This window comes from Salmo salar, chromosome 03 (assembly GCF_965601325.2).
Source record: "Salmo salar chromosome 03, fSalSal1, whole genome shotgun sequence".
Classification (NCBI taxonomy): Eukaryota; Metazoa; Chordata; class Actinopteri; order Salmoniformes; family Salmonidae; genus Salmo; species Salmo salar.
In genome coordinates this window covers 90,280,427-90,292,213 of record NC_138293.1, presented here as the reverse complement: position 1 = coordinate 90,292,213, position 11,787 = coordinate 90,280,427, and the positions used below count along the sequence as shown (strand labels likewise).

General features: G+C 41.3%; 1 protein-coding gene across 2 annotated transcripts; it reads right to left on the bottom strand.

Annotated features, from left to right (window-relative positions):
* Positions 1-2,878: 2,878 nt before the first annotated feature.
* Positions 2,879-10,719, bottom strand: LOC106606428 (uncharacterized). Of its 2 annotated transcripts, XM_014202617.3 has the most exons (7): positions 10,634-10,719; positions 10,226-10,536; positions 10,067-10,165; positions 9,743-9,970; positions 9,375-9,520; positions 4,316-4,419; positions 2,879-4,200 (listed from the first exon to the last, which is right to left on the bottom strand). In XM_014202617.3, the coding sequence occupies exons 2-7, from the start codon at positions 10,389-10,391 to the stop codon at positions 4,065-4,067; spliced, it is 879 nt and encodes a 292-aa protein (XP_014058092.1). In that variant the 5' UTR covers positions 10,392-10,536; positions 10,634-10,719; the 3' UTR covers positions 2,879-4,064. The 2 variants fall into 2 exon arrangements, with proteins under 2 accessions (XP_014058092.1, XP_014058090.1); XM_014202615.3 differs by having other exon boundaries at positions 10,226-10,708.
* Between the last annotated feature and the right edge of the window lie 1,068 nt (positions 10,720-11,787).

Here is an 11,787-nt window from a genome sequence, read left to right as displayed (position 1 = left end):
CATTTGAACATCTTGGCCATGTTCTGCTATAATCTCCACCCCGGCACAGCCAGAAGAGGACTGGCCACCCCTCATAGCCTGGTTCCTCTCTAGGTTTCTTCCTAGGTTTTGGACTTTCTAGGGAGTTTTTCCTAGCCACCGTGCTTCTACACCTGCATTGCTTGCTGTTTGGGGTTTTAGGCTGGGTTTCTGTACAGCACTTTGAGATATCAGCTGATGTAAGAAGGGCTATATAAATACATTTTATTTGATTTGAACAAGTGCTCAGCATATGTGGGAACTCCTTCAAGACTGTTGGAAAAGCATTCCAGGTGAAGCCAAGCGTGTGCAAAGCTGTCATCAAGGTAAAGGGTGGCTATTTGACTGCACAGCAGTGAAAATCCTACCTTTCCCGCCTGTAGGAGGTAACCATTGCGTCCTAAGCAGAAGTACAAAAACAATTACACACAAGTGGGTTTGGAGGCTTTGCTCAATTTACTTCTGTAATGTGCCGTTCATTCAGATGCCCTTGCAGAATGCACATCTTACCTGATGTTTTGCTAGAAATTTCTCACAATAGATGCCAATGTTGAGCGTTGCAGATTTGGCTGCACTCTCAGACCAGCCTCTCTCATTGATAGACCATGATTTATTACATGATCAATTATAGTAGCCCTAATCTCATCTGAGACTACGGCTCTTGATCTTCCTCTGTCTTCTTCCACCACGCGTACGTACCCCTCTCCCTCTCCCAGCCACTCTTCTTCCTCTGTCAGCCACTTCTCTATCTCTGGCTGGGTCCATGTTTACATTACAGTACAGCACTATTCCTAAGATGTCCCCTTTTGTATAGATGGTAATGAAATTGAAAGACTAACACCTAGATAGGTGTTGAGCTACAATGGGAATCAGCTGTGGTTGGTCTAATTGTTTAACAGTTTTGAAAAGAGTTTGTTAACATGTGCAAATTGGCCTGTAGGTACATAGAGTTTGGTGGTTGTGTCTGAGTGAGAAAATAATTAATGACAATTGAAATATGTAGTCATTGAATGCATTTTGTGCCAAAGCAATGAAAATGATCCACAGTTTAGTGCACATAGACTGCTGTTGTGCTCACTGTGAGAAGAGTTTTGAAAAAGTAACTTAAGTATTGAGAAATGGGTCCTAGCGATTGTAAAAAACTGTAATGGTGGTCGGACCCATCTATGTGAAGCTAGCCACAATAAGGATTTGCCACAATAGTGGACTTTGCGGTTAGCCTTCAAAATAAAAGTATGGCATAATTCGACTATTTGTATTCATTTGCATCATTGTCAATGACATACTTTTATTTTGAAGGCCAACCTAATCCTTATTGTGGCTAGCTTCACAACCCAACATAACCCACAGTCTGGTCGAGCCTCCACTAGCCAGATGAAGCTAGCTGCTTGCTTATAACGTTAGCTTTGGACAACAGGGTTAAGTAGCCTTCCAGCTATTTACGAACTGAAGTTAAATTTCAATAGGCGAACAACAAGTGGCAACCTAGCTAGTACTTACTCACAAGGATTCCTAAATCATTGCTAAGAATAATGAAAATGACTTCAGTTTCTACTGGTCATTGTTTTCAGGCTGGTTGTATTGGTGCTAGCTAGGTACCAAGCTAAAGCTAGCTACCCCAGAAGTTTCAGTCGAACAAATTAAGCTTTATTACCAACGCGGTATTGTAAACACATCGTTCGTGGACGGTGTTTGCTTGATTGCAGACTTTTTTTGTACAGCTTTGACAGTGCTGCTGTATCTTTGTTGAAACGCAAAAACCCAAATGGCATTCCATAGTATATGTCGTGAAGGTAGTAGCAGTGATGCTATTACTGTATAACTTCAGTAGGGCAACATCTGAAAAATAGCGTACTTGGTAGTGTGTACCTAGTGCTCGACCAGTCGGCGAAAGCCAACATCACCCACGACAGAGAACGGTTGATTGTCAAGGTCAATGAATTCCATTATCCTGGCTTTAATGGATTTTGCCTTTGAGTTGTCGCTGAAATGTTCTTACTCTTTCAAAGCCTACCAACTGAGCCTTCCCTGTAGCTCAGTTGGTAGAGCATGGTGTTTGCAACGCCAGGGTTGTGGGTTCGATTCCCACGGGGGGCCAGCACAGGAAAAAAAATGAATGAAATGTATGCATTCACTACTGTAAGTTGCTCTGGATAAGAGCGTCTGCTAAATGACTAAAATGTAAAAAATGACTGCTCGATTTGAATCGATCCACACAGTAGACATTCTGGGCTAGTTTAGGGATGCTGGGTTGCAGGTGTAGTGCAACATTTTACATGGTGTCATTACGTCATGTACCTACGTTATATAGGTATGCACGGCAGCTTGACATCGGTTTTTAACATCAGTGTTAAACTAGACATCGGGCCGATACCCGATGTTGGCATTTTTATCTAATATCGTACGATTCCGATATGTGCATCCCTACTGGAGACACAACTGTTATCTGATCTACTCTACACAGGTCTGGAGATCTGTTTCCATTACCTCAGACTGAAGGAGCTAGAGTTTTTATAACAGATCAGATGAAGTTAAAGTTTGGAGATAACCATAGAGAGGGTCAGAAAGGATTTACACACTCAAGGGACATGTGTGGTCTAGAGTCAGGAGCTTGGACCGCTTCACCAGACTCTGGCACTGCCATGTATCTCTAATATAGTGTGGATATAATGGAACAGAGCAATTGTGTATTCATGCATTTCCTTTTATTAGCACAAGACTAAAAAACAGCATTAAAGTAAATCACAAGGCAGGTCAAGAAATACATAATCACATGTGATAAAAGCTGTGTCAGGGATTGTCGTCGTCAGACGATATGGCGAAATCATCGTCGGAAAAGGAGGACCAATATGCAGCAGAATTGTGTTGGCTCATCTTGAACATTTATTAGACTCAAAATGAACATACAAAAACGAACTCACGATATAGCCAGTCTTCTCAGGCTCACATACGCTAGACAAGAAACAATCTCCCACAAATGACAAACACACCCTAATATATGGGACTCTCAATCAAAGGCAAAGAGAAAACACCTGCCTTCAATTGAGTCCCAACCCCAATTAATCAACCATAGAAACACACTCACTAGACTCCACATAGAAATACATAAACCAAAAACACGGAAATCAAACGCCCTTTTACCAAAACACCACCCCGAACCACAAAACAAATACCCTCTGCCACGTCCTGACCAAACTACAATGACAATTAACCCTTATACTGGCCAGGACGTGACAAGCTGCCTCAATAGCAACCAAAACATAAACTGATAACGCAAAATAAAAAAACAACTACTCTATGGCTAACAATGTCAACAAACTTTTCTCAATTGCAGTGTCAGTGTGTACAGTCCTTGGTCAGCTCAGTTTAAGTAATGATGACTTCACTGTTCAGGATGTGGTGGAAGGGAGACAGCAGGTTTGATAGAGAGTGACATGATTGTTGTGAATGAGCTCAGAGACATCTGTCATTTACAGACTGGCCAAAAAACATGGTGAAGTTGCTGAGTAGAGCGGTTCAACTAGATCACTTAGGTAGGCTGTGTGTGCCGTGTATGCATGCATAGATTATATGAGCTGCGTCTCTTAAACATATTGATGGGTTTGGATTTCAAAACTTTAAATATTGTTAGTCATCAGTTATGCTAGAGACATGAGGAGTGCCATAATCTGGTTTATACACCAGAAGTTAATGGGTATCTGTAGGAGGAATGTATATGGTTGGGTCAATGAAGGTTGGATAGGGGATTTGGGAGGTCCTGAGTAGAGGAGAGGCTATTACATGATTGCAGTGACTGATAATGGTGGCGAGCTGTGGATTAGTGAAGGTCAGGTCATGTTAAAGGAGAAGTAATAGTTTATTACCCGTATCACTTTACATATTTTTTGCTAGGCTGGAAGTTATGTTTAGAGAGGAGGACGTCAGCCAAATTGGGGTATATATATATATACCACCATTGATGTCTTACGCAATTGTATGACCCAATGGGTGAATAAACTTGGTTAAAGTTTTACTAATCCGTAAATTTTACTAGGTTCTTTTAGAACCTACAAATGTGCATATTTCTCACATATCCAGGGTCGCCTTTCAAAGCACGAGGCGTCTTTCCAGGCATCATAATTCCACCAAATCATTCCACAGTTCTCCTCTCTTCCACCATTAGGTTCATCAAAATTCCAGTACCTACAAAGGCAAGACAAGACACAAAACAAGTTTGCTCACTCTACAGAAGTGTTTAAAAATCTGAAAATGTATTGTCTGCCATGATTGAATTCAGGACCATATGGACACATCTCACTCTTCTGTAGTCAGCTGTGTGTTGTCCACCCATGTCCAGTTCCCCTCACTATCTTCATCAGTCAGACCAATCCAGGACATCACCATAAATGTTTTAATGTAGTCCTGTTTTAATGGTAATAGAGCATTTCCTAAATGAACAGTTCAGAATCAGGTTTATTTAACATTACATGTACAGTATAAAACCCCATCAATAATGTGATGCCATACATCATTTTAAACTGGCTAAACAATATAAATAAACCTTAGATTAGCTCTCTGGTGGTGTACCTTCAACTGAATATTGCCTAGAACTGCACAGATCATAGGTTTTAAAGAAAATGTTTTGAAACCCCAAAACTGGTCGCAACGGAGTCAAAACACTTTACTGTAGGTGTCCTTATTCATGCATTCGTTAAGCCTTCATACATTTTAAAATGTGTCAAGCTGTCGTAAGTAATTTTAAATAATTTAAAGTCTGTTATAGATGACCAGTTATAAAGGGTATTATAGATGACTGTTCATCCTGTTGGCAAATGCTATTACACAGTCTGCATGACAACTAATGTCATTATTACATGCTACATAAGATGTTATAACAGGGCATTATATAATTAACCAACCTCTGTCACATTATTAAATTAAATGGTATGATGGGCATCATAACCATGTCATATGCCTTTATAGAGTGTGTACAGACACCTTTAGTAACGTTACATTAATCTGAGGTGTTATAAAACAGTTATGAATGTGCTTATACCACAGGAAGTGCTTATATGACAGGATGTGTTGAGTAGAGGGCTGCACCGACAGAGATCATTGCGGGCGGTAGGCATTTTTCATGCTGCGGGTGGGAGCGGGCAGTCCGGGCAGATGAAAATATGTTTTTGTCCCGCAGATTTGGAAACGGTTGTCTTTCTGCTTTGTATGCATTAACCTAGCTATTTTATTAAAAGCACCTCTTTTTTACGTTATTCACACACTCAGAATTCACTGCCTACCTCTCCTCTCCTTATTGGGCGAGTGAGATCAAGTGCACCTTGTATACAGTGAGCTCCAAAAGTACTTGGACAGTGACACATTTGTTGTTTTGGCTTTGTACTCCAGCACTTTGGATTTGAAATAATACAATGACTATGGGGTTAAAGTGCAGACTGTCAGCTTTAAATTGAGGGTGTTTTCATCCATATTGGGTCAACTGTTTAGAAATTACAGCACTTTTTTTGTATGAATGATATTTATGCCTTTGTAACTTGCTCGTTCATCATTATTCACGATTCACTCAAGACTATCCGTAATCCTGGTAGCATCCACATTAATGGGGAAGTGTTTAGAAACATTCTATTATTATTTACAATAAAAGTGACACAATACATTTTTTACCATTCATTTCTATTGGGCACAAAATAATCTGAAACACAACCAAAACAAACAGCAAACGCATCCAACAGGTTTGTAGAGTCACAAGCTTGATGTAATCATTGATGGCTAAGAATATGGGACCAAAAACATTCGTTTCTAGTACTTTAATACACGTGTGAATTTCTCCAAATACTTTTGGTTGCCTAAAATGGGGGGGGGGGGGGGGGGGTCTATGTACAAAAAGTGCTGTAATTTCTAAACGGTCTCATGTCAAATCCAAAGTGCTGTAGTACAAAGCCAAAACAAAATGTGTCACTGTCGCAGTACTTGGAGCTCACTGCATGTGTGGTCTCAATGAAATAGAGTAGGCTGCCTATGCATGGGAGGAGAATCATGTGGCAGTTATCTTTCCAAGTAAATTAACTTAAATATGATTAGGCTATAGTTTACTACAGTGTCTGTCAAATAATTATGGAAAGAAATGGAGGGAGCTCAACCAACATAAGGCGAGGTGCAATTAAAAATGTGAGTACCATTGAAAAGCAAAAGGCGCAATGCGTGCATAGGCTACCATGGTGAGCATGCGTTCAGCCTTTTCATTTCAACACATTTCACGACCTCACATAATGGTAGCCTAGCTTTTGGGCTTAATTTTGGATTTGCAATTTTCTCATGGTTCTAGGTCGATTTTTAAGCATTTGGAACAAAGAGCCTTTTGGGAGCCAAATGAACCGGCTCACTGAAAAGACTCGGAATGCCCATCACTAATGTGCTTTGTCAGTGGCTGTGATGTAGGGTTCAGCCAGGAGTTGAAGGACAGACGGAAGAGCGAATGAAATGGTAGGAGGGACATCCAAGCTTTAAGTGATGTTAAATCTAACATCCTACGTCGCACGTTCAAGAAATACAGTGGGGCCAAAAAGTATTTAGTCAGCCACCAATTGTGCAAGTTCTCCCACTTAAAAAGATGAGGCCTGTAATTTTCATCATAGGTACACATCAACTATGACCGACAAAATGAGAAGAAAAAAAATCCAGAAAATCACATTGTAGGATTTTTAATGAATTTATTCGCAAATTATGGTGGAAAATAAGTATTTGGTCAGTTTCTCAATACTTTGTTATATACCCTTTGTTGGCAATGACACAGGTCAAACGTTCTGTAAGTCTTCACAAGGTTCACACATCAGCTTGACATCGGTTTTTAACATCAGCGTTAAAATAGACATCGGGCCGATACCGATGTTGGCATTTTTATCTAATATCGTACGATTCCGATATGTTCACTGATATATTGGGCCTCTCATCTTTTTAAGTGGGAGAACTTGCACAATTGGTGGCTGACTAAATACTTTTTTGCCCCACTGTATGTACTGCTGTGTTCGTGAAAACCAGGGCTATCGCTCAATGCAAGCCATTTCGACGGTGTCCACAGATCGAACTGGTACCAGAACCCTAAGCAGGGGACTTTACATCTTACCTTGCAGCACATCACACATTGTCTTTCATTTACACTTTAAACGTAATTCCATTTTCATCTTAATACACGTTGCACAACACATTCTAACTAGCTAAAGTTATTACCCATGTACAGTGCATTCGGAAAGTATTCAGACCCCTTCTGTTTCCACATTTTGTAACATTACAGCCTTGTTCTAAAATACTTTTTTCCTCATCAATCGGCACACAATACCATATAATGAAAAGCAAAAAGAGGTTTAGACATTTTTGCAAATGTATTAAAAATAAAACATACCTTATTTACATAACTATTCAGACCCTTTGTATGAGACTCGAAATTGAGCTCAGGTGCATCCTGTTTCCATTGATCATCCTTGAGATATTTTTACAACTTGATTGGAGTCTGTGGTAAATTCAATTGATTGGACATGATTTGTAAAGGGAAACACATGTCTATATCAGGTCCAACAGTTGACAGTGAATGTCAGAGCAAAACCCAAGCTATGCGGTCAAAGGAATTGTCCATAGAGCTCCGAGACAGGTTTGTGTTGAGGCACAGATCTGGGGAAGGGTACCAAAATAATGTCTGCAGCATCTAAGGTCCCGAAGAACAGTGGCCTTCATCATTCTTAAATGGAAGAAGTTTGGAACCCCCAAGACTCTTTTTAGAGCTGGCAGCCGGCCAAACTCAGCAATCGGGGAAGAAGGGCCTTGGTCAGGGAGGTGACCAAGAACCCGATGGTCACTCCGACAGAGCTTCATAGTTACTCTGTGGAAATGAGAGTACCTTCCAGAAGGCAAACCATCTCTGCAGCACTCGACCAATTAGGCTTTATGGTAGAGTGGCCAGACGGTAGCCACTCCTCAGTAAAAGGCACATGACAGCATGCTTGGAGTTTGCCAAAGGCACCTAAAGGACTCTGCCCATGAGAAACAAGATTACTTGGTCTGATGAAACCAAGATTGAACTCTTTGGCTTGAATGCCAAGTGTCACATCTGTAGGAAACCTGGCACCATCCCTACGGTGAAGCATGGTGGTGGCAGCATCATGCTGTGGGGATGTTTTTCAGTGGCAGGGAATGGGAGACTAGTCAGGATCGCCGGAAAGATGAACCGAGCAAAGGACAGTGATCCTTGATGAAAACCTGCTCCAGAGTGGTCAGGACCTCAGACTGGGGCTTAGGTTCACCTTCCAATAGGACAACGACCCTAAGCACACAGCCAAGACAATGCAGGAGTGGCTTGTCGGGACAAGTTCTGAATGTCCTTGAGTGGCCCAGCCAGAGCCCGGACTTGAACCCAATCGAACATCTCTGGTGAAGCCTGAAAAAAGCTGTCCAGCGACCCTCCCCATCCAACCTGACAGAGCTTGAGGATATGCAGAGAAGAATGTGAGAAACTTCCCAAATACAGGTGTGCCGAGCTTGTAGTGTCATATCCAAGAAGACTTAAGGCTACCAAAGGTGCTTCAACGAAGTACTAAGTAAAGGGTCGGAACACTTATGTAAATGTGATATTTCAGTTTTGTCTTTTAAACATTTGCCCAATTCTTTTTTTTTAAGTATCTAAATTTGAGGGAAATTAAAAAAGATATATATCTTAGAATAAAGCTGTACCAACAAAATGTTGGAAAAGTCAAGGGGTCTGAATACTTTCTGAATGCACTGTATTTCTATTTTTGTTTGCCATGAGCTAACCTAACTTAGCAGGCCTGAGAGGAGTTCCCACATCCAGATGTCAGTAATTTCTGGGAACATAGGCTAACCATGAGAAGATCACAGTTCTCGCTTCTAATGTGTTGTTGTTAGTATGTCAACCCTACTTCAGATTTCATTGAATCTCAATACATTTTCATTGGATCTCCAAAATGTCTATGAAATTATAGCTATATGAGTCGCTGACACAAGTGGACAGTTTGCAGATCCAATGAAAAGGTATTGAGAGCTCTTGTGTCTGCGAATCATAAATAGGAAGAAGGGTGTAACTTACTAAAACAACACATTAGAACCGAGATGATATGTTCATGGCAAACCAACAACATGTTGGTGTTTGGAAACATTTTTTTACCTGAATGATTTGAGGTAGAGCCTACTGATGCACCCATTTTACCAACATGTGCAATACATCCAACTACTAACAGATTTTATTATATTAGAAAATGTGATTTTTATAAATCTTTGAGTATAATCTATGTACTAACAACATTCAGACACTGAAACAAACATTCTAAAAATGGACCTGCAACAGAGCATCTCACCTGTTCCTCTCTGCTTTGGATGATCACCAGGTTTCCTCCTCTATTCAGACAGTCCTGTCTGCTCTCCTCCCAGGTTTTAGACTCAATGGAGAGGAAGTAACAGCTGCAGTCAAACTTCCTCCATCCATCAGGACAACTGTTTCTCTCTGTTTAACACAACAATAATGATAATAACAATAAAAGTAGCATAAATAATAAAAATAATGGCGATAATAATACATCTTACTACTACTAATAACAGTAATAATACTAACAATAATAATAGCAATACATGTCACATGCTATACATCACGATTCACTGGACTAGATATTCATGAGTAATATATATATATATAGCGCAGAACGAAAATAAATACCAGCTCACTGACCAGAAGTCAAATTCCGAACCAACAGGTCTCTCTCCCTCTGTAACTGGTCTCTTTCTGCAATCAGATTGTTGTAACTGGCCTGTAACAGGTCTCTCTCCCTCTGTAACTGGTCTCTTTCTGCAATCAGATTGTTGTAGCTGGCCTGTAACAGGTCTCCTGCTTCAGTCAGATTGTTGTAACTGGTCTGTAACTGGCCCCTCTCAGTCAGGTTGTAAAATGCGCTGTCATCTGTAAAGAATCAAAACATCTGAAAGTTACTGAGTAAAACACCAGGTCTTTAGTAGCCAACACTTAACAAGATAAGCAATTAACATATGAACTCACAGTAGAGGTACAGTCCTATGATCCCAGCCAGTAGGAGAACACCCAGCAGCCCCAGACACAGTGTAGAAGCTCGTAAAAGTCTCTTGGTTTGCTCAGACTCTGTGGACACATACAGGAAGTAAGTGTGTGTGTGTGTGTGTGTGTGTGTGTGTACGTTACCTGAGAGTTCAGCTCTTGGTCTGCTCCTTGGGGTAACATCCACAGTCATGTTTCTGAATTCAAACTTGATGGTGTCTGGAGTTTCATAAATGTCTTCATAGATATTGTCTATTATAAAAGTGGTCCCCTGAAACACTTTGTTTTCCTCTAACATCTTCATTGGCATAAACAATGTCCCCAGACATCTCCATGGTCTACCACCGTCTCAACTTGAGAGCCGTCCAGTCAGTCTGGGGCTTACTATATGTGATACCAACTGGGCACCAACTGGTTGTATAAATGTTTCCACGTCATTTCAATGAACCAGGAGGCTGTCATACCAGGAAGAAAACAAGGTTATCTGGAAGAGCCACAAACAAATTCATCCTCCATTTCCTTTCACATTTCCCTTTTGGACCATTAATTTACTTTTCTGTTGCCTCGAATGTGTTGCCAATGGCTCTCCTCCTCGCTCCAGTGATGTCCAGCACTGTAGTTGCTCAGTCATCTGCAAAGGATCAAAACTTCAAAAGTTACTGATTACAAGACCAGGAAATGAATAGTCAACATTTCTAACAAGGTAAGAAATGAATATATGAACTCACAGTAGAGGTACAGTCCTATGAGTCCAGCCAGTAACATATGAACTCACAGTAGAGGTACAGTCCTATGATCCCAGCCAGTAGGACAACACTCAGCAGCCCCAGACACAGTGCAGCAGCTCTTAAAGGTATCTTCTCTGGTTGCTCAGACTGGATACATACAAGAGGTGTGTGTGTGTGTGCTGTGCATGCATGCACATGTGAATGCATAGATTATATGATTACAAATGCATATTTCTCACAGATCCAGGGTAGCCCTGTAGCACACAAGTTTTAATTCCTGGTCTCGTAACTGCGTCCAAAGCATGCCACAGTTCTCCCTTCTGCCACCATTAGGCTCACCAGGACCAGTACCTACAAAATACAAGACAGGAAATTAGTTTGCTCACGCTTCAGAAGTGTTAAAAAAATCCATTGCCTGGTAACTGCCCCTTTCCTCCCCCCAGATTCTGCATAAACAATATAAGTAGCTGCTGCTTACCCTCCCCCTCCCTTCAGGTTTCTCTTTATTCAGCCTCTTCTGAACTCTCAACCAATATGAACCACATGATGATGTAGTGTCACAGTATCCACAGAAGATGTCGCCCCTCCTCGGTCGGGCGGTGCTCGGCGGTCGTCGGTCTACTAGCTGCCACCGATCTATGTTTCTGTGTTCTTTGGTTTTTGTCTGTCTAGGTCCGCACCTGTTTCTTGTCTGTCATTAATGGGGGGGGGGGGGGGGGGGGGGTATTTAGTCTGGTCCTTTGGGTTCGTTTTTTGTGCGGGATTAATTGTATGTAAGCGGGCAGTGTTTGTGTACGCTGTTGTGTGTTCCCAGCGGAACACGTTGAATTATTATTGCCGGGCTGCGCCCCGTGCGTATTTTTCATTCGTGGATTACCCGTTTTCCCTTTTGGGTATTGTGCGCACCCTGTGCCTTTTTGACCATGGAGTGTTTGGTGTAAATAAACTTCGGCACTACTGGACATAAGTCTCCTGCGT

Coding starts and splice junctions, on each gene's coding strand:
- LOC106606428 (XM_014202617.3), bottom strand. CDS start 10,391: ATGCCAATGAAGATGTTAGAGGAAAACAAAGTGTTTCAGGGGACCACT. Junction 9,971..10,066: donor CATAGGACTGTACCTCTACT/GTGAGTTCATAT, acceptor GATTCTTTACAG/ATGACAGCGCATTTTACAAC. Junction 4,420..9,374: donor TCCAAAGCAGAGAGGAACAG/GTGAGATGCTCT, acceptor CCATTAAAACAG/GACTACATTAAAACATTTAT.